Raw genomic sequence first — 22,923 nt, forward strand, 5'->3', positions numbered from 1 at the left:
CCAGCTGTGATGTGGGTTTGATCCCAGGCCCAGGAATGTCCACATGCTGTGGATAAGGCAAAAAAAAAAAAAAAAAATGAAGGAAAAAGAAAGAAAATTATATGAAGTTTAAGTGACAATATCCATAGGTAAAGTTAGCTACTTTTCATGCTACAGCAGCAGCGTTGAGTGTTTGCAGTAGACCAAATGGCCTGCAAAGACTGAAAAAGTCTTTATGAGAAAGTTCGCTAACTCCTTGACTTCCCCTTCTTTAGGGCTCTTCCTGACTGTCACTGTCTTTCTGTCCCTGATATGGAGTGGCAAAGCGTTATCACTGGATTTCATCTGAGAATAATTATGATAGTTTTTACTTTTGTACTTTGAGCATTTGGCAGTGCTATTTCTTTGAATAAAATATATCTTTTACTTTCATGCAAATTTAAACATCTCTTAAAGTCATATTTAATGATTTTTATAATATATAATGTTTTTAAACATAGCTCCTAAGAAGCCAGAATCTACAGATGATGAAGAAAAAATTGGAAATGGAGAGAGTGATTTAGAAGAAGCTTGTATTTTGCCTCACAGTCCTATTAATGTGGACAAAAGACCCATAACAATTAAATCACCCAAGGTGAAGTATTTTTTGGTTCTAATACTGGCCTAATAGAAACACAGCACATTGCAAAGGAATCCACAAGTATTGTTACTTTGTTCTTAAATCTCTGAAGCATAGGGAGTATAGTGGGTTATTAAAAGTATGAGTAACTGCTGCAGTGATCCTTAAACACACTTGACTTATGGTGCCCTCGTCAAGTTGATAGCTAGAGAAATGTTTCCCTTTGCTTTTAATAGTACATTGATTATATCCTTATTTGTTTACCATTTATTCATTGATTCCTTTCTTCACTCATCCATTGACTATATCCTTTGTTCCAGAAACTGTCCTGGTCCCTGGAACTGTTAATATGGATGGTAATCTAACCTTTGTATGCCAGGTTAGCCCATTCCAAAGTACATAAGTGTAGAGCTGAATTCACTCATAATCCTGTTTATGATATAGTTGTTTTTACCATAAATTAGTTACTAAATTTAAAATTTTTTACCAATTTAAACCTAGGAGCATTTATTTATATTTCATTCAAGTAACTCTTTATAAATTTTTTTTTTTTTTGTAGTTTTAGAGCACATGTTAATATAAATAGGGTTAACAGTGAAAATGGTTTTTCTTTGTCAGGATAAATGGCAGCCAATCTTGAGTACTGTTACAGGTGTTCACAAATACAAATGGCTGAAGCAGAATGTTCAGGGTCTTTATCCTCAGTCTGCACTCCTCAGTACAATTGCTGAATTTGTCCTTAAAGAAGAACCAGTGGATGTGGAAAAAATGAGAAAATGCCTACTAAAACAGGTAAATTTGCTGAGAACATTCTTTTCTGCCTTGGATAATACATAAACACTTAACAGTATGCTTTGGTGTTTTGCAGTTGGAGAGAGCAGAGGTTCGCCTGGAAGGGATAGATACAATTTTAAAACTGGCCTCCAAAAACTTCTTACTTCCATCTGTGCAGTATGCTATGTTCTGTGGATGGCAAAGGCTTATTCCAGAGGGGATTGATATAGGGTAAAACTTCATAACACTTTTTCTTAATTAAGGGAAGCTGTGGCAACAAAGTATTGTTCTGTTGAAGTTAAAAGTCTGGCAGTATCTAAGTAAAATTCTTCATCTTTGTTTGAAAGGGAACCCCTTACAGATTGTTTAAAGGATGTTGATTTGATCCCACCTTTTAATCGGATGCTGCTCGAAGTAACTTTTGGCAAGCTGTATGCCTGGGCTGTTCAGAATATTCGAAGTGTTTTGATGGATGCAAATGCCAAATTTAAAGAGCTTGGTGAGTTAAAAATCTGCTGGCTAAAAGGCTGTATTAAAATCGCTGTCAAAGTGCCAATGATGACATGAGCATTATTCCCTAGTCTAGTTCTCAATTATATGTTCTGGAAACTTGCAAATGCTGATTTTTGCTTTGACAACTTTAATAGAATATACATTAGAATGATAATCTAAGCCGCTTGAAACTTTCTCAAATTTTAAACAAAACTTTCAAAATGTGGCAGAAGATGCACTCTTGTAATATCTTAATAAAATCTTTTACATTTTAATATTTTCACATATGCTGCTTACACCATACACCCTAAAATGTGTATTCTATATTAATACTTAATTTCCTGGACAGTTTGAGCATTTGCAGAGAAGTGATAGGATTGGTTTTGTGGGAGAGAAGTGAAATATCTCTCTTATATTTTGAATGAAATGTGTAAGCCACCAGGGATATTTAGAAGAGCCGTGTGACAAGTTTTTTAGACGGATGCGGAGTGATGGTATGATTATTGCAAAGCAATACAGATCTTCCTGATGTCCATATGCTATGGGAAATCTGATGAAGAAGAAGAAGACAGACTTTTAAAAAAATCTGAAATAAAGCTAATGCTTTCTGTATCATGTATGTTCTTGTGTCCATGCCAAAGTGATTTATATAGGTGCCAATTCTTTGTAGGTATCCAGCCTGTCCCTCTGCAAACCATTACCAATGAGAACCCATCAGGGCCAAGCCTGGGGACGACCCCGCAAGCTCGCTTTCTCCTGGTCATGCTCAGCATGCTCACCCTGCAGCACGGCCCCCACAACCTGAGCCTCCTGCTGAACTCTGGCACGCTCGCCCTCACACAGACAGCCCTTCGGCTCATTGGTGGGTTTGCAGTTGCCCTTTGTGAAAATGCCAAGGTTTTGCCTTGATCTCTCTCTCTCCTTTTGTAAACTGTGTTTTTATTGTAGTAAAGTAAAAATAACATAAAATTTACCTTTCAAAGTCCTTTTAGTTTATGATTCATTGTCAGTAAGCACATCCACAGTGTTGTACAAGCATGACTACCATCTAGTTCCATAACTTTTCATCACCCCAAATGCAAAACTGTATCCATTTAGCATTTAGTGACTCCTGATTTCCCACTCCCCCAGCTATTGGCAACAGCAAATCTGCTTTCTGTCTCTGTGGAGTTGGCTCTTTTGGATATTTCATATAACATTGCTATTTCATAGCAACACTAGATCCAAGCTGCGTCTGCAACCTACACCATAGATCACGGCAACGCCAGATCCTTAACCCACTGATTGAGGCCAAGGATGGAAGCTGCAACTTCATGGTTCCTGGTCGGATTCGTTAACCACTGAGCCACGACAGGAACTCCCTGTTTTATTTTTAGTTAAGGCCACCCCATTTGCTGTGAAGTATTTCATTGTGGTTTGTTTTATACTTCACTAATACTGAATGATGTTGAGCTTCTTTACATGTGCTCATATATCTTTCTTGGAGAAATATCTATTCAGATCCTTTGACCATTTAAAAATTGAGTTGTTTGTGTTGTTGAGTTGTGGGGCTACATTTCTGGATGCTAAACTTTTAGAAGTTACATGATTTGAAGATTTTTTTTTTTTTACTTCGATGAACAGAAATTTTAAAATTTTATTCTCATTTATCTATTATTATTCTGTTGTTTGTGCTTTTGATGTCATGTCTAAGAAATCATTGCCAAACACAAGGTCATGAGGATTACCCATTATATTTTTTCTTTTGGAGTTCCCGTCATGGCACAGTGGAAACAAATCTGACTAGGAACCATGAGGTTGAGGGTTTGATCCCTGGCCTTGCTCAGTGGGCTAAGGATCTGGCGTTGCTGTGAGCTGTGGTGTAGGTCAAAGACATGGCTTGGATCTAGCATTGCTGTGGCTATGGCATAGGACAGAGCTCCGACTGGGTACAGCTCCGATTAGACCCCTAGCCTGGGAACCTACATATGCCATGGGTGCAGCCCTGAAAAAGACAAAAATAAATAAATAATTTTTAAAAATTAAAAAATTTATTTTTTCTTTCGAGTCTCATGTTCAGATGTTTGACTCATTTTAAGGTAACTTTTTAATATGGTATGGGTAAGGTTTCACTGTATTTCTTTTGGATTATCCAACTGTTCCAATACCATTTGTTGAGAAGACTCAAGTTCTTAGAACCCTTGTCAAAAATCATTAGACTGTAGATACTTTAGTTTATTTCTAGACTCACTTCTGTCCTTATGGTCTGTGTGTCTGTTATTATGCCAGTCCCACATTGTTTGAACATTGTAGCTTTGTTGTAAGTTTTGAAATTGACAGGTGAGTCCTTCAACTTTTTTTTTTTTTTTAATTTTTTTTTTTTTGGTCTTTTTTTGTCTTTGTTGTTGTTGTTGTTGTTGAGTCCTTCAACTTTGATTTTCTTTCTCAAAATTATTTTATTTTGGGTCCCTTACATTTCCATATGACTTTCCATGTATGCAAAAAGGCCATTGGAGTTTTGTAGGGATTGTATTGAATCTGTAGATCCTGTTGAATATTACCATCTTAATAGTAGTCTTTCATTCCATGCACATGGGATGCCTTTATATTTATTTAGGTCTTTCATTTCTTTGAGAAGTATTTTATAGTTTTATTGTTATCAAGATAATGCTAGCCTCATAGAGTTATTAGGAAGTAGTTTCCACCTATTTTGTCTTTGAAAGAATTCGAGAATTGGTGTTAATCCTTTTTTTTTGTTAGTTTTTTGTTTTTGCTTTTTAGGGCTGCACCTGTGGCATATGGAAGTTCCCAAGCTAGAGGGTCCAATTGAAGCTGCAGCTGCTGGCCTGTGCCACAGCCACAGCAACTTAGGATCCAAGCTGCATCTGCAACCTACCCCACAGCTTATGGTTAACTCCAGATCCTTAACCCACTGAGTGAGACCAGGGATCAAACCCGCATCCTCATTGATACTAGTCAGGGTCGTTACCACTGATCTACAATGGGAACTCCTTTTTTTTTTTTTTTTTCTTTTTTTCTTTTTCTTTTTTGGCTGCCCCATGGCACGTGGAGTTCCCAGGCCTGGGATCAGATTTGATCCTTGGTTGTGACCTATGCTCTGAGGCAATGCTGGATCCTTTAAGGATGGGGATCTAACATGTGCCCTGGCCCTGCAGAGATGCTGCCAGTCCCATTGAGTTTTTTGTTTTTTGTTTTTAGTGTACACGTTAATAGATTTAAATTTTCTCCTTAGTAGTGATTTTTCTGCATCCCGTAAGTTTTGGTATGTTATCTCTTGTGTTCATTTATCTCAGGGTATTCTCTTGTGATTTTTCTTTCTTTAGCTGGCTGTTTAAGTGCATGTTAATTCCCACATACTTGTGAATTTTCCAGTTTTCCTTCTGTTAATTCTAGTTTTATTCCATTTTTGTCAGAGAAGACAGTTTATATGATTTTAGTCTATTTCAATTTATTGAGACTTGTTGTGTGGCCTAACATATGGACGCTTCTGGACGGTGTTCCCAGTGTCCCTGAGAAGAGTGGGTGTTCTGCCCGTTTTGTGTAGAGTATCTCTGAGGAGAATGTGTGTTCTGCCTTTTCTGTGTAGAATGTCTCTATATGTCTGTTAGATCCGATTGGCTTATAATGTTCTTTGCCTGAAATTTGGAGAGACTGCAGGCTCAGTGTTCCAAGTACAAATGAAAGAGCAAAGCTATCCTAAGTTCTTTGATTTTGTCAGTCTTTGTGCCTACACCTCATTCAGAAATTATGCATCAGCCTCTATGAGTAGAGATCTGATTCCTGCATATCTCTTTAGCAACTAAAAACTGCTTTAAAAAAAAAGCTTAGGAGTTCCCATCGTGCATCAGTGGTTAATGAACCTGACAAGGAGATTGCGGATTTGATCCCTGGCCTTGCTCAGTGGCTTAAGGATCCATTGTTGCTGTGAGCTGTGGTGTAGGTCACAGACGTGGCTTGGATCCTGAGTTGCTGTGGCTATGGCTGTGGCCAGCAGCTGCCGCTCCAATTCTACCCCCAAAAAGAGACAAAAAAAAAAAAAAGCTTTTGTATTTTCATCTAGAAATGGCTCATCTTTTTATGCCATCTCCTTTTTTTCCAGTGGTTCCAGTGATAAAAGTCATAGCACAGACCATTAATTATGGGGCTGCTTCTGTTAATGGTACTGAAGAGTTTAAATTCTAATATGCCTACTGGCTGCAAAAAGCAAGGGAGTTGTGTCTAATAAATACATATCTATATTTGTCACTTTCCCTGATCAAGGTGACTTCTCTTTCATATAAGAAATTATAAGCATATAATACTTCATATTGATTTTTATGTAAACATCCATATATAATAGCCACAAAATACAAAACCACTTAAAAAAATTCCCCTGTTTTTCTTACTGCAAAATGTATTCAAACCATTAGCAGCAAATTCAGCATTTACATGGTTAACATTAAAGCTGCCAGGGTAGATCCCAGCTGGAATGTAACCCCTGCCCCTTCTGGGGCCTCAGAAGAGCACTGCCAACCTGAAGAAAAGGTGATTTTTTTCCCCTCCAGTTTATCTAAAGCTTTACTTCAGACCTTGGAATTGAATAGCCTTTTTTTTTTTTTTTTTTCTTCTCAGTCTTTGAGGAGGAAGGAACACGAACTTCACATTCTTTTTCCTTTTTTTCTTCTTTCAGCTGCACCTGTAGCATATGCAAGTTCCTAGGCTTAGGGAATTGGAGCTGCAGCTGAGGCCACAGCCACAGTAACACCAGATCTGAGCCGTGTCAGTGACCTACGCTCCAGCTTGTAGCAACGCTGGATCCTTAACCACTGAGCAAAGCCAGGGAACCCTCATCCTCACGGACACTATGCCAGGTTCTTAATCTGCTGAGCCATAATGGGAACTCCAAACTTCACATTCTTGTCCCACCTAAGCCCATCTTTGGCAATGTTCAGGGCATGTTTTCCTCCCACCTGGTGAGAGAACGAAGACCACAGGGTTACCAGGGTTGCGTTTTCCTCTCATTCGGGCCAGCAGGCTGACTTGTGTGGTTGAATTTACTGTTAAATTTTACTTCTCACAGCTGACAGCTCAGCTTCTATTTCGTACCATGGGTGGTGATTTCTTGGCCACCAGGGCCAAATGTTCATCATGTTCCACTCTTGCATTCTTGCTTGTACCAAGCAAAGCTTTTGAAATCCTTGAGTGAGTCAGACTTGTTCTAGAGAATCCCATTGCTGCCATCCCTGTGTCAGGGTCCCTGAGACCACCCCTGGGTTTAGCGATTTGCTAGCAGGCTTCACAAGCCCCAGATAGAGTTATACTCAGGGCTAAGATTTATTACAGTGAAAGAATCAGCGAAGGCATGTGGGCAAAGTCTGGGAAAAATCAGACCCAAGTCTTCTCCCTGGGAGACCTACAGAATACACTTAATTCCCCCAAAAAAGAGTTGCAACCACACATGTGAAGTGTTGTCTTCCTGTGTAGAGAGTGGAGAATCAGTGCCCTGGGCTTTCCCTGAGGCAAGTCATGTAGGAACCTCTGCCTGGCATTTGGCTAAGTTCCAGACCTGCAGAAGGAAGCAGGTTTCAGCAAAGACCATGTTGTTTGTACAAAGAGTGTAGGCACAGGGACACATTCTTGGCATTTAGGGGATGGTGGGAGTGCTCACGAATCCAGGTTCCCAGAGGCCAACCTTATAAGCAGGCCTTTCTAAGGGACAGCAGGACCAAGTCTGCTGTGTTAGCTCCTTTCTGCACAGTACCATAATTAAAGTTTGTTAATTTCTCCCTGTTCATCATTTAGTGTTTGTCTTTTGTTTTTCTATTCCAGTCAAAATATGAGTGATGAGTGTGCTAATAACTAAATTCGTTCTGCCTTTTGGAGCAGGGCATAGTTCCTAGAAATAGAATAAATGTCTTTTCTGTGTATTTTTATATCTTCTGATACCTATTTATATATTTTGTCCTCATCTTACCTTTTAAATATTTTAGTTCTCATCAATAAAATTTCTTATGGTATGTTTTATTGATTAAAAAAAATACACTATGGATTCTTTTTCTTGGTTGTACACACAGCATGTGAAAATTCCCAGGCCATGGTAATGACAACACTGGATCCTCAACCTGCTGAGCCACCAGGGATCTCCAGATTCTTTAGAATTATCACCTTCATTAATATATTAAAAATGTATATTAAGAGTAGGAAATCGTAACTGCTTATCGGCTCATCTGCTGTTTTTAATGCTCTGATAGGCCCCAGTTGTGATAATGTTGAAGAAGACATGAATGCTTCTGCCCGAGGAGCTTCTGCCACAGTTTTAGAAGAGACACGGAAGGAGACAGCCCCAGTGCAGCTCCCGGTTTCAGGGCCGGAGCTGGCGGCCATGATGAAGATTGGAACCAGGGTCATGAGAGGCGTGGACTGGAAATGGGGTGATCAGGTACTTAAGAGATTTGACTTAAACACAGGAGCCGCACGTTAGTCACCATTGGTGCATCCTGACTTTCATGGTATGTGTGGGTAGCAGCTAGAACATATGCTACCTTCCCTCAGGACATGTATGATTGACAGGTGACATAGTTGTTAATTCCCCGGCAGGTGAATAGAATCTCAAAGCCATTAGAGAGTAGCAGCAGCCTGCTATAGGGCCCTCAGGTAGGGTCAAGTCTGTGAGGAGTGGTGAGTGTTTTCAGGAACCTTCTGGCATGGGCCCGACTGGAGGAGCAGCCCAGAACAAGAGTGAGAGTGAGCAGGAGAGGATAAACCTCAACTCAATAATCATGTTGTGAAAGCTCTGATGGTGGCCTCTGCCAGCTGATGGCTGTGTGCCTGCTACGTGCCTCAACCCAGCAGCTGCTGGCACTTGCTTAGGCAGTGCCTACCTTTCTTCTCCCCCGCAGCCCCTTCCTCTTGCATTTCTTCAGGTCTCCCTGGGCAGAGGTCAGGAGCTGGGCTGTGCACCATTACCAGAGCCACTGGCTCAGGACTGAGTTCACCCTCCTGTGATGTGGAGCATTCTTGTCAGGTGCAGGTTTTTTCAGCCTTACTTTTAAGTACATGCCTACTGAGAATTATCTCAGAAGTCAAAGTGTCCAGAACAGGGAGCAGCATCCTAAAAACTACTTCTACTTGTAGAAATGAGAGGTGGAGATGAGCTGTAGGATCTGAGGGAAAACCGAAGAACAAGAGGGAACAAGGAGTTGCTGTGCTTGCTTTAGGTTCCTGAGCTTCTGAGGCCCCGTGAGGGATTGAAGGGGCCGAGGGTCGGGGCAGCAGGTCCAGGCTAGAAAGTCTTCTCTCTGCATTGGCTTAGAGAGGACACTAAGTGAGCTGGTACTTTGCCCACTTACTCTGTGGTGAAGGAATACGAGGTTAGTCCTGGTGTACACTTTATATATGTGTGTGTTAAGTGGGTTTGGAGCTCTCTGTTGACTCAAAGTCTGTGCGTAGTGCTGCCACCACCCTCTTAACCAGTCTTTATTTTTGCTTTCCCAGGATGGACCTCCTCCTGGCCTGGGCCGCGTGATTGGTGAACTTGGAGAGGACGGGTGGATCAGGGTCCAGTGGGACACAGGCAGCACCAACTCCTACAGAATGGGGAAGGAGGGGAAGTACGACCTGAAGCTGGCAGAGTTGCCGGCCTCCACGCAGCCCTCGGCGGAGGACTCGGACACAGAAGATGACTCTGGTTGGTGCTAAGGGGCCTGGCAAGCTGTGTCCTTTCATCTGGGAGTGAGTGGCACTCTGTAGGCTGAGCTTTCCCTGAAAGTCTGGTTTAAACAGTCCCCAGGTGATTGTGATGGACTCGACTCTCCTGTGCCCCTAAGAAAACATGGGGGGTGGGGTAGTGCAGGGCTTGCTGTGTCTTTGTCTCTGGTAGACCTTTGGGGGCCCTGAGCCGGTGCCTGCAGGAGTGGATTTTTCCTTCCCTCCAAGGCCCATCCTCAGAATGTGGTACGTAATAGTCCATACTTTATTGCCTTAGGAAAAGTAGAGGTGAGAATTTAGAGTGCTCTCAGAAAGTTAAACCCAGGGCAGGGGGTGCGGTGCAAGGTTGTGGGAGGATGTATCTGAAAGACCTTGGGATGCTGATCTTGGTGAGATTGTCCAGGAGGCCAACTCTGGTTCTTGAGGCTCAGTAGTCAGCTGTAGGCACAGGATGGCTGGGATCCTAAGGTCATTTGTATGGTTAGGAGAAGAAGCCCAAGAGGCTGAGCTCACTAGAGAAAGCGGGGTGTGGAAGGTGGCAGAGACTATGCTCAGTGCTCAGTATGTGCAGGCCACTCCATGTGTGTCAGCTGGAAACAGATGACCCCTGCCTTGGGCATATGAGGAAGAGCATGCAAGAAGCTATGTGGCCCTGCCCAAAGTGGGCGGTGCTTGTTTTGTTATTGCATCTGACAGGGTCCAAGCCAGGTATTCCTCCTCCCAGCTCCCTGCCTGGTGGCCTCACTTGGGAAGGCTGAGAGGGCTCAGTTCCATGTGTCTCCTCATCTGAAAGCCAGTGGCCCAGACACATGAGCGCCTAGCTCCCCCCACATGAAGGCAACCACCTCATCTTTGTCCCGACCGTAGCCAGCTCATCAACAACCAGCTTTTGACACTTGAGAAGCTGTTTTGCTAAGGAGTGAATCCTTGAAATTGTTTTACTGCTTCTAAGCTGATGTGAAATTACTTTAGAAAATTTAACTGTAATTTAAAAGGCTTGTTTCCTTTGAGGAAGGTGGGGCCAAAGCTGATGAGATTTTAGTGCATCCTAAATTCTGTCTTTAATTGTACTTCCCTTTGCACAGTAGGAAGAGAATGTGATAGTTAATCCCTCAAGTTACAGGCAGAGACATTTTCCAGTTTACGTGGAATGTCATTTCTTATTTTTATTCCTGTTTTCAGAAGCTGAACAAATTGAAAGGAACATTCACCCCACTGCAATGATGCTCACCAGCACTGTGAATTTACTGCAGACTCTTTGTCTCTCTGCTGGAGTCCATGCTGAAGTCATGCAGAGTGAAGCCCTCAAGACTCTGTGTGGGCTCCTGCGAGTATTGGTGGAGAGTGGGACGACGGATAAGACATGTATGCAGTGGATAGTTGTGGCCACAGAGTCAGAACTGGGCTGTGGATGCATATACATGTCTATGTCTGTGTGTGTGCTCGCATGTGTGAGCATGAGTGCAAAATTGAGTGTATTAGTGTCTTAGGGCTGCTGCAACAAATTACCGCAAACATGGTAGCTGTATTAGTTTGCTTGAGCTGTCACATCAAAGTAACACAAACCGGGTGGCCTTGGTAACAGACATTTATTTCCTCCCAGTTCTGGAGGCTTAGAAGGTCAAGATCAAGGCGAGTTCCTTCTGAGGACCGTGAGCACAGAAGCATCTGTTCCAGGCCTCTCCACTAACTGAGCTCCTTGGCTTGTAGATTGCCGTTCTCATCTTCACATGGCATTCTCCCTGTGTGTGTCTGTCTCCACATTTCTCCTTTGTTCAAGGACCTCAGTTACATTGGATTAGGGACCCACACTCATTTAGTTTAACCTCATCTAAATGAACTGCATTTGCCATGGCCCTGTTTCCCAATAAGGTCAGATTCTGAGGTACTAGGGTTAGGGACTTCAACATAGAAATTTTGGAGGAATGCAGTTCAACCCTTAACAATGGCTTAAAACAACAACTTCATTCTCTCAGAGTTCAGGATACCAGAAGTCCAAAATCAAGGTGTCGGCAGCACTGCACTGCCTCTGAAGGCTCTAGGGGAGAGACCTCAGTTTTCTCTTGGAACTTCAGCAGCCCCAGGCTTCCAGGGCTTGGAGTCTCATCATTCCATTCTCTGCTTCATCTTCACTTGGCCACCTCCCCTGTTCTTTTCTGCCTCTTACAAGGCCTTTCATTGGAGTTAGTGTTCACCCGAATCCAGAATAATGTCATCTCAATCCTTACCTTAATTACATCTGTGAAGAATTTATTTCCAAATAAGGTCATATCTAAGGTTCTGGGTAAACATGAATGTGGGGTAGGGGGTTAGAATTCAACACACCAAAGCATTTATTTGAGTATGTGAATGTGAGTGTGTCGAAGTGTGAAAGAAGCTGAGGAAGTAAGTGGCGCATATATGTGTAGATCTGCCAATTTTAGTGCATGTGTATGTGAGACTGAGATTGTGTGTGAATGTGTGTGTATGTATGAGTGACTCTGAGTGACTGTGAGCCTGCATGCACATGATATGAGGTGTGAGTGCCTGTGCATGTGTGTGGGTAAGTGTGAGGCTGGTATGTGTCTGAAGGGCAGTGTCCCTGGAAGTCAGGAGAGCAAGGAGGCTGGAGCTGTGGAAGCTGGGGAAGGGCTGCCATTGTCCATCTGAGCAGAGCACATGGTGCCACTCGCCTCAGGGTGTCTGCCAGCCAGGAGAGCATGGGAGACCCTGGGAAGGGCAGGCAGGGTCACAGTGGAGCAGAGTCAAATCGCATGAACCATGTGAAAACCTCTTACTCTCAGTCTGCTGTCACAGCCTTTTTATGCCCGCACCTTTGGTATATGGAAGTTCTCACTAGGGGTCAAATCAGAGCTGCAGCTGCTGGCCCATACCACAGCTCGTGGCAACACCCGGTTCTTAACCCACTGGGTGAGGCCAGACATCGAACCCCAGTCCTCATGGATACTAGTTGGGTTTGTTTCTTCTAAGCCACATGGGAACTCCGTATCACAGCCCTTTTAAACTTGGTTTGGATATTTATGATGCAGATTAAATGTAAGTGAAATATGCATATGAGACTTACAGAGTACACTAGATGCCCTCTGGCAGATTGCTTCTATTTGATTTGGGAATTGTTCTCCTGCTACCTAGGAACGGTTAAGTAGATGGAATATTTTCAGGGTTTGAGTTACTCCATGTACCTGAGAGATTTTTTAAAATGTACCATGTTCCTTGAGTTAACGGTCAGGTCTTCTCCTGTCTCTCTCACATTGAATTAGTGAAATTGAAACGTATTTGTAAAGGAGCTTGTTGTTGAAAATAATGTGACATGGGCGGATTTGAAGGTTGTAGGGAGTATGTTTCCAGAGATTGGGTGCCAAGCTGCTCTGTCTTGTCCTGGCAGCCTCCCCCAGCAGGCAGGTGTGCCGGGAACAGCACCGGAGCTGGTGCACCCTGGGCTTCGTGCGCAGCATTGCACTCACCCCACACATGTGCGCCGCCCTCAGCTCTGCACCGTGGATTACGCTGCTCACCAAGGTCGTGGAGGGACACGCGCCTTTCACCGCTGCCTCATTGCAGCGGCAGGTAACTATGCCATCAGGCTGATCCCCTGCTCAGTGTGAGTTTTGGAAAGGTGGAAATCCCTTAAGAAGACTGGCCATCGTAACTGGGCGCCTGTGTTCAGCCATGAGTGCGGAAAGAACTAGAATGAACACAGACACCAGAGGCTGAGGATCTTGACTTGCTTGTCTGTGAAGTGATCAGTTCTACCCACTGCTCTGATCTGCTTCACAGGCTTTCTAATATAATTGTCTTGAGAAGAATTAAACTAAAAGGAGTTGCAATTAAAGGAACATCTGCATATGTAACGTAGCTTACTTTTTTAGCCTCTGGTAATGCATAGCAGTAATCAACTTGGATGTAGTTATCTGGCTTAAAAGTAATGAATGTTAAAATTTTCACATGATTAATTGTATTAGAGGAACAAAAAATGTAGAGAAAATACAACCTCTTTTCATCTGTCAGCTAATGGCTTTCTTGAATGCTTGCTGTTTTAAATTGCCTTTATCAGATCTTAGCCGTACATCTGCTGCAAGCAGTACTTCCGTCATGGGACAAGGCGGAAAGGGCAAGGGACATGGAGTGCCTTGTGGAGAAGCTGTTTGATTTCCTGGGCAGCTTGCTCACCACCTGCTCTTCAGACGTCCCATTTCTCAGAGGTGGGCAGCTCTCCTCCTTGCTGGCATCCTGGACAAGTGAGCAGGGCCCCAGGTAGCTCCTTTTTCCTATTTCCTACAGAATCTACCCTGAGGAGGCGGAGGGCCCGCCCGCAGGCTTCTCTGACGGCCACGCACAGCAGCACGTTAGCAGAAGAGGTGGTGGCGCTGCTCCGCACACTGCACTCCTTGGGCCAGTGGAACGGACTCATAAACAAGTACATCAACTCGCAGCTCCACTCTGTCACCCGTAGCTCCACTGGGAAGCCAGCGGAGGGGGTGGGTACCACCCTGCCCTTTCAGGTCTGCTAAGTTTTCCCCTAGAGTCTTGATTTCACTGTCAAATTATCTTTTTAATTGCTGTGTGTTTTCAATGATATATTTTAAAATATTTTTTATTGGAGAAAATTATTGAGGAAAGTAATGTAACAATGAGTTTGACTTAGTTGTGAGTACTTAAGAGGCAGGCAGCTCCCTGGGCTCTCCTTTTCAAGCCTACTGTCTCTGCATTAGGCCCTGTTAGAAGACTACTTTCCTGATTCTGAGAACCCTGAGGTGGGGGGCCTCATGGCAGTCCTGGCTGTGATTGGAGGCATTGATGGTCGCTTGCGACTAGGGGGACAAGTCATGCATGATGAGTTTGGAGAAGGCACCGTGACTCGCATCACCCCGAAGGGCAAAATCACCGTGCAGTTCTCCGACATGCGGACCTGTCGCATTTGCCCACTGAATCAGCTGAAGCCAGTAGGTGAACTTGTCTTTGGCTACTAGGTAATAAGGTAAAGGGGTTTTATGTGAGAACCAGGAAGAACTTGATTCTTGCAGTTGATGACTGCCTTCTAGGAAGCTGTCCAACTTCAGGAAAACCATCTATCTTTCTTTCTTGGTTTGCATTCCACTCCTGTGGTTAATAGGGCCTATCTCATAGAGTCGTATAGCTAGTTCATGTGTCTTAGCTTCAAAAGACATGAAAGGTGTTTGCAATTTTGAGGGTCCTGTGTATAAGTTGGTTTTAGTTATTTTAAAATGTGAATTTGTGAAATTTATTTTTTGTTAAAACAACTCAACTATCAAAAAAACCTAAAAATGATTCCTTTAAAAAAGTCATTCTTCATGTACAGATGCTCAATAATTATATCAAGTGACATGACATATAGCAGCTCCTGTCATCTTAAATCTGTGAATTAGGGATCACAGGGAAAAGTGAGTGATTTATATGACTTTGCTGTAACTTAAGCGCAGTCTCATTGTATCTTTCAGTAAGATACTGTTTTGATTATTAAATATATGCATTTTGTATAAAATTTGAAATGTATAGAAAATACCTAAGAAGGTAATAACTACCACCTTGATGTAATTATGTTAATAAGTTGGTAAAGAAAAAATTAATTTGGTTTATACTTACTATACATGTAAGTCTTTATCTTGCCTGCAGTGTCATCTTTTAAAATTATTTTCAGATGTAAAAAGGCTTACAGATAACTATGGTATTTCAGAATTAAGATTCGTGTTTATGATAACTTTTAGAACATTTGTTTATTCCTACTGGACAAACTTTGAAGGTTGATGTGCTCCTTCTTCAGCTCCCTGCGGTGGCCTTCTCCGTCACCAACTTACCCTTCACGGAACCCATGCTCTCGGTCTGGGCTCAGTTGGTGAACCTTGCTGGAAGCAAACTGGAAAAGCACAAAATAAAGAAGTCATTTAAACAGGGTTTCACAGGTCAGTACATGTGTTTCATGATGAAATAGCTAGTGTTTGGACAAAGTCGTTTTGTCAGAGCACATTCTGTCACTGTTCAAGTCTTTGGCTTCATATGGATTGGCTGTTGGTTGAGTTAGGGTGGGTGTAGTGATGTGGGTATGTAATACAAAGAATGCTGCTGTGGTGGGCGTGGCACTTGAAGAACCCCAGGCCTTCCCACCTTCTGGTACCACAGTCTTAAGTATATGCCTCCTGAGAATCATCTCATGTCCTTTACCTCCCATTAATTACCTTTTTTTTTTTTTTAATTTGGTAATAAAAACATTTAAGATCTGCTCTCTTCTGGCTTTCAAAGTTGGGCCTTTTAAATCTATAGCTTGATATTTGCTGTCAGTTTTGGAACATTTTCCATTATTCAGTATTTCTTCAAGTATTATCTCTGCCCTATTTTCTCTTCATTTTTGGGACTCGTCTTTCTCCTATAGATCTTATCTGTGCTTATTCTGATCACACTTTTTGAAGAGGAGTCTGTTCTTTCTCCCTCCCTTTTTAACCCTTCTAGCCTAGTTGCCCTAAGGGAGCTTTGTTCCTAGCCTTGTCACAGCCATACCCAGCAGGGCCTGTGTGTTTAGAATTGCCTTGCTTGGTATCTGATGGTGGCCACCTGTCTAAGACCAAGATCACTCTGCTTAAACTCTTCCTTTGGTCTGGAATACTGTTCTCTTGATTTTCTTTACATTGCCCCTCACATGTTCTTTGAGAGTTCTTCTCTTTGACTATTCTTTATACCTTGGAAATCCTTCTGGTTTTATCCATAACTTCTGGCTCATTCTGCCCACTTTTCTTGAGTTTCCTCACCCATTTTTCTCCATTCCTATAACTGCTGCTGCAGCATTTATGATGATGACCACCTTTAACTCTGGATCTTCAGTTCACATCTCTGGCTGGAGGGCCAGATGCGTGAAAACCACAACATGTCCACAATTCAACTAATGTTGTCCCTTGGCCAGTATTTCCTGTCGCAGTGAATAAACCTGCTTGCCAGATATTCGAGCTTGGTGCCTCAGTGGCACCTCAGGCCCTTCCCATGTCCTCCTTTCCCACATGCCCAGGTCCCCATGCTGCCTTCATGGCCTCCAGCATGTCCTTTTTTGGAGTGTTGCTGCTGTGACTACAGTCGATTTCTCCTCGTGGTCTGCCTGTATCTTTGTGGCAGCTTCCCTGTTCTCTTCCTCAGTTGGCCCATATACATTCCTGCAGTTGTTTGATTAGATAAGATTCTGGGAGTGCCATAATCTCCATGAATTAAAGAGCCGTATGTTGTAAGTATCTGACAAAATTGTCTCCTAGGAGTCTTATGAAGATAAGATGAAAGTACTTCATTTGTGATGTAGGTAATCTGCAATTTGGAATTTTAGCAATTTGGGAAACATTTGATTATACTAGCAATAGCTAACATGGCTCTCACTGTGCTAAACCATCTAGTCCTTACCTCAACCCAAGGTGTTGCATGGGGAGCAGGAAAGAGGTAAAACCTGGGGCAGGTGGGGGATGCTTACCCATAGCTCTGGGAAAGGCAAGTCCTTCTTTGCCAATGGGCACAGGCAGCTGTGTCCCTTGGGAGTGCCTTCCCCTCAGCTGCACAGCTGCTGAGGCGAGAGCCCAGGCAGTGTGTGCCATTCCTGCACCATTCTTTTTCTCCACAGGACAAGTAGACCTGGACCTGCTGAGGAGCCAGCAGCTAAAGCTGTATATCCTAAAGGCCGGCCGTGCTCTGCTTTCCCACCAGGACCAACTCAGGCAGATTTTGTCTCAGCCAGCTGTTCAGGAGACTCCAGCTGCTCACACAGGTATCTTTGTAAAGAGCCCTAGATCAGTAAGAAAGGCAGATACTCCAATAGAAAACAGGCAAGGGACATGAACGGGTGATGCATCAAAGGGGAAATAGAGAGTTTCACATATAAGGAAGACATACAGCTTGATTAGCACTGACGCAAAGCAGTAGACAAAGCCTGAGGGGATTTGGTGGGGAGGGAGGGAAAGTGGTGCTTTGCTGCCTCACCATTTTAGATATGGCCCGAGGACCAGCAGTGTTAATGGCATACATTGAATATGTGGAAGGTGGACTCTTGGGCTGCACCCCAGACCTCAGAAATCAGGATCTACATCTTTAACAGGTGGTTCTTATACACCTAAAATGGCACTACTTTAACACTTTGCCAGTGGGGAATTTAAGTTGGTACAACCATCTAATGGGCATTTGAGGGAAATATATACATATACACATCTGTATCGGTATATCTATGGATTCCTGCAAGTTATCTTATGGGAATTTATCACATGAGAAGGCATGGAGATACATGTTTACAGATTTTCATTATGGCTTTTTTGTTGGTCTTGTTTTTGTGTTGAAAACTAGAGACTCCTAAATGCCCATTATTAGGTGGTGTACCCATGTGGTGAACTACCATGGCTGCATTCACAGTGATGGTACACACATATATACATCCACACACATATATATGTATGTATATGTTCATTGCTATGGAAACATGTAAATGATAAAGAAACACGTTGCTATGTATATCTGTAGATTTGCCATAGATTCATCTGCTTACCAAAATAGAGACAGTAGAATTTCAGCTGACTTTATTTTCTTCGTGCTTTTCTATATTACCTCAGTTATCTAGAATCAGCTCATATCACTTTGAATAGAAAAAAATCAAAGCTATGAAATCTTCTTTTTTTTTTTTTTTTCTTTTCATTTTTGGCTGCCCTGTGGCATATGGAACTCCCTTGCCACGGATCAGATCTGAGCCAGTCACGACCTAAGCCACTGGATCCTTAACCCACCGTGCCAGGCCAGGGATTGAACCCGCATCCCAGTGCTTTGAAGATGCCGCTGATCCCATTTTTCCATAGCAAGAACTCCTAAAATACTTTTTGGTTATCTACTGTTGAAAGACACTGTACTAAATATTATAGGGAACAAGATAGTCCTTGTTTATGATTTTTTACTCTCTAGGATCAGAGTGGGGAGAGAAAATGAACACAGATGACTCTATCCAAGGTATGGGCATGTGTGCTGTGAGATGTGTGAGTGCAGTTTCACAGGTGTCCTGGGGCTGCCTGCAGCAGAGGGCTGGAGAGGGCAGGCTCTGAAATGTGTGGCAGATCCTGAGAAGGCTCCATTCTGGGGGAGGAGGCAGTTAGGAGCACAAGCATAAGCACTGAGTATCTGGGTAGTGAGCTTTTGCAAAGGGCCCAGGGCTTATCGGTGATCATGGGGCTAAAGCTGGAGAGGCCAGTTGAAGTCACTGATAGAGTGCTCTGGCTGTCAGTATGAAACATAAGGCTGGCAGGGCTCTGCATGATAAGGATTGATATTTAAGATGGTAAATATGCAAGTGAGGTATAGGAGTATTTGAAATAGTGAGATCATAGAGAGAGGGAAATTGTGTCAAGTGATGAAATGTCTTCCAAAGGAAGGCGTGGAAAATGGAAAGAAGGTTCCAGTAGACACTGTACTAAGAGTAGTCTCATACATAACTTTTTGGAAAACAAGTGGAAAGTCAAAGATGGCTCATGTTTCCAGCTTGAGTTAGAGGGTGGATGGTGAGGGGTGCTGTTGGCAAAAATTAGAAAGTCTAGTGGAGTTTGGAATGTTTTGTTTTGTTTCTTAGACTTAAGAGGGCATTACGAATTGAATTGTAGCATTCTGAATATGAGCCAAATCTAATGAAAGTACAGATTCTTTCTGTATTGGACATTAGGGTCATTGGAGATAATCCACAGTGTAGAAGATCAGGAAACAGAAGCCCAGGGACCTGGCGTGGCTGTTCTGTGGTCACCCCAAGAAGGAGCTGTGGCAGTGCTGAATCAGGGTTACCATCTCACACTTCGGGCAGAACAAGGGCTCCAGATGGAGCTGTCTAGAAGTAGGCTTGAAAACCCAGCACAGCCATCTGTTTTATGAAGTTTTGTAGGACCTGCCTTTTTACATGTCATCTGTGACCACTTTCACACTTCACTGGAGGAGTTGAGTAACTGTGCCAGACCCTGTGGTCAGTAAGCTTAAGCTCTTTACTCTCTGGCACATCAAGAAGATTTATAGCCCTTGGTCTGGAGGATTAGTTGAAACTGTAACCAAACCTGGCTATCAGTGGGCCATGGGGTGAACAAGAAGTGTCAAATACCTCACCTGAGGGTGCTCAGATTAAAACAGAAGACATCATCCCCACAACATGATGTATTTGGAATCATTGTCAGTTTGTGGTCTGAACAAGCATTAAAAGAAAAGCCAGGCCTGGAGATACAAGCTTGGGAGTTTCATAGAAGGGTTTCTGGAGTGACGAGTGTGCACTAAGACAGGGAAGGCTAAGAACTGAACCGAGGGCAGGAATCCAGGAGTAGCTTTTGTTGGCTCTAAAGAGACAGACAAACTAGAGAAGGACAGGGGCCAAAAATTTAGCAGGGAGTGGAAAAAAGCCTTGAAGATTTTAGTTGTCTAATGCTTTATGAGGTAGGGATCATATCTGGTTTAACATGCTCAATGCACCATCTTTAATAGGAAGGAGATGTTTATGGTTGCAAATACAGTGTCATCTGTTTTTAAATTTAGATGATGGAGCAGCTGCATCCCCTGACCTTGGGGACATGTCTCCTGAAGGGCCACAGCCCCCAATGATCCTCTTGCAGCAGTTACTCGCCTCAGCCACCCAGCCGTCTCCAGTGAAGGCCATATTTGACAAACAGGAGCTTGAGGTACAGTCAGTAGCCTTGGCAATTTTAATCCGGTACACTAGATTATGAACAACTTTTTTCTGGAGATGTATTTTCTTAAGGATATAAGCTGAATTTTAAATGATATGCCAAAGTAATTCCCATGACTGGGTAGGTTTTAACCATGTTTGTCATGAAACATTACAGTGCTAGGTAGAGAATGAATGAAGTTAAATTTGAATCTGACTTTGAATTTCTGTGAATTATTTGTAAAAATTAATGGGATTCAGCATTTGTTAATACTCAACTATTCATGGAGGAATCTTTTCCCAGGAAAAATTGTTATTGAAAGAGCCCCTTGAGACCTGGGAATATGGCACATGCCTGTTTGTTTCACTAATGCCGTGACCTTTCCTGAGCATGCTCTGTTGCTGCCAGGCTCTCAGCCAGCACCTCTTTTGGAGTGTGTGTGCATACCTGGGGGCTGGGCTGTGGCTTGTTGCCTCAGAGGAGACTACATCTGACCAGCTCTAAGCACGATGGGAACATTCATGGCCGGCCACCTGAAAGACTAGATATTTTTAAAAACCCTTCTTGTTCTGTAGTACATCAAAAATTCTGGACAGAATAATGAAGACACAAACAAAATCTTGAGTGCTCAGTTGGGAAGGCTGAAAATACTGTAGTAGAAATCCGCAGAGACCAAGACCCAGTGGGAAGCCAGGACCCAGCGTGAGCTGAGAAACTGGTTGGGTGAAGGGAGAAGGTGGAGATACAGCTCAGGAGGAGGAATGGGGTGGGCCTCTGACCTGGCCTGACCACTTGCTACTCATTAGGTGTGAAAATCCAAGATGAGAGATCAGGTTAAAGTTGCTACAAGGCTGTGTTGGCAGTCACCTGTCAGATTAAAACAGGATATGAGCAATGAAGAGGGTGTTGAACAGATGCAGTCCAGAGTCATGCTGGGAGGAAACAAGGAGACTTAGAGTTGTCCTTCGAGAATTGGGGAGGGTGTTGTACCAGAGGGAGAGCTGCCATTGTTTTAACTCCATTGATTCGGAGGGAAGTTCAGCCAGTGTTCTTACTGTTCTGTTTGAAATGTCTCTTTCTCATCTGTGTTTAATATTTTCTGTTTCTCTTTTGTTTTCTGCAGTTTGACTAAGATGCGCCTGTAGTGTATGTGGTTTTTTCCCCTCTATTCTCCTTGACGTTTGCTTAAGTTACTTATATCTCTGGCTTGATTTTTTTTTTTTTTTGTCTTCCACCAAATTTGGCTATTTTCGATTGTGATTTTTTTTTTCCTGTCCTGTTCTTTTTTTTCTTTTCTAAGATTACCACTGTAGTCTGTAAGATTATTAGTGAGTTTTTGTTTACATTTAACTCTCTTGGTTAATCAGGTCAATCAGGTTACCTGTACTGATGTGTTTTACAGGTTAGGGTTTGGTGCTTTATTGGGTCTCATCTACTGTAAACCATCCAAGAAATTGTTTATTTTATATTTTGAGATCTCACATTTTCATTTGGTTCTTATTTTATAGTTTTATAGTTCTCCTGACAGTTCCCATTTCTTCATCCTTCATATTTGTCTTTTATTATACATTTATAATAGAAACATACATTTTTATTAATATGTTAATGTTTTATACATTTAAAACATATTTATTATTGTTATGTTAAATCTCTTATTTGATCATTCTAACACCCTGGCCACTTGTTGATTTGCTTCTGTTGGCAGTTTCTCTCCTGATTATACATTCATTTGTTCTACTTCTTCATATACCTGTAAAATTTTATTCTATTCTGGATGTTTTGGGTATTACGCTGTATGGGCTCTGGGTTCTGTCACCTTCCTCTGGAGAATGGGGAATTTTACTTTTGCAGATGGTGCAGTACCTGGTAGTCTTCCTCAATCCTAAAGAGGCTTGGTTTCTAGACTTTTTGGTGGTGGTTTATTTTTGTGTTGCCCTTAGTCCTGGTTTGTGGTCCTTAATTCTATAGGATTTAGAGTCTCTTCTGAGGTTTCAGTGGAAACCTTTACATCTTGAGCAGCATGCTGGAACTTGGTTGGGCTGAATGTCATATTGTCTCCCTAGCACTGGGCCTTCCATCATGTCCTTTCAGCTGGTTCTTCAGTCTCAGTTTTGCAGTCAGCCAAGGATTCGAGGGTAGACTGCATGTGCATTTTGTGGTTCTCCTGTACCTCTGCTTACTCTGGCAGGCTTCTGGTGCAGTCCAGTAACACTCACCCATCAGCAACTTGTCTGCTGGCTTCCCATGTGGTCAAGGTCGCACCCATTCCTGTTTTCTCTAAGGCCTTCAAACAGTTCTTTAAGATATTTTGTCCAGAATTCATAATTGTTTTCAGCATAGGCTTAGTTCAGCCCCTCTCGGTTACCAGAATCAGAACTCCTAGCTTGGTCTGGTTCTGAGTTGTAAGCTTTTAGGATGAAACCTATCACTTCTGAGTTATTCAGACTTCATAGCAAAACCCTAGGTTTTTGACACTTCCTAAGCACTGGAAATCTCAATAGTGTCTTCTGTTTCTTCCTAATTCCTTCAGTTTTTAAAAAAAGCAAGTCTTGGCACCATGAGAACAACTGAAGAGGAGTGGCCGAGAGTTCCAAGTGGGCGAGGGAAGGGCTCCCTGTACTGGGAGGCAGGCACTGCTCAGCTGCAGACCACAGTGATTTTGCACATAGTCACTGATTCATTGCCAATTTGCTAATTTATTTCCCAATATTCTTTATT

At 42.7% G+C, this 22,923-nt stretch overlaps 1 protein-coding gene across 5 annotated transcripts in view; it reads left to right on the forward strand.

The window, feature by feature from the left end:
• HERC2 (HECT and RLD domain containing E3 ubiquitin protein ligase 2) overlaps positions 1–22,923 on the forward strand; it is a 211,708-nt gene that overhangs the window by 98,083 nt on the left and 90,702 nt on the right. For 3 of the 5 annotated variants that reach the window (XM_021075343.2, XM_021075344.2, XM_085000193.1), the window contains 16 exons: positions 480–613; positions 1,217–1,390; positions 1,467–1,603; positions 1,720–1,871; positions 2,535–2,726; positions 8,095–8,282; positions 9,338–9,530; positions 10,733–10,915; positions 12,936–13,117; positions 13,605–13,752; positions 13,832–14,028; positions 14,263–14,493; positions 15,333–15,471; positions 17,160–17,303; positions 18,479–18,523; positions 20,075–20,217. In XM_021075343.2, coding sequence (XP_020931002.1) covers positions 480–613; positions 1,217–1,390; positions 1,467–1,603; positions 1,720–1,871; positions 2,535–2,726; positions 8,095–8,282; positions 9,338–9,530; positions 10,733–10,915; positions 12,936–13,117; positions 13,605–13,752; positions 13,832–14,028; positions 14,263–14,493; positions 15,333–15,471; positions 17,160–17,303; positions 18,479–18,523; positions 20,075–20,217 — 2,582 coding nt within the window. The remainder of the gene's footprint in view (positions 1–479; positions 614–1,216; positions 1,391–1,466; positions 1,604–1,719; positions 1,872–2,534; positions 2,727–8,094; positions 8,283–9,337; positions 9,531–10,732; positions 10,916–12,935; positions 13,118–13,604; positions 13,753–13,831; positions 14,029–14,262; positions 14,494–15,332; positions 15,472–17,159; positions 17,304–18,478; positions 18,524–20,074; positions 20,218–22,923) is intronic. The other 2 variants (XM_021075345.2, XM_085000194.1) reach the window with 1 other exon arrangement.

The sequence above is a fragment of the Sus scrofa genome, chromosome 15 (assembly GCF_054392235.1).
Source record: "Sus scrofa isolate SSC_HxYL_T2T_F1_AM1 chromosome 15, Sscrofa_HxYL_maternal_Yorkshire_Landrace_v2.0, whole genome shotgun sequence".
Taxonomy (NCBI): Eukaryota; Metazoa; Chordata; class Mammalia; order Artiodactyla; family Suidae; genus Sus; species Sus scrofa.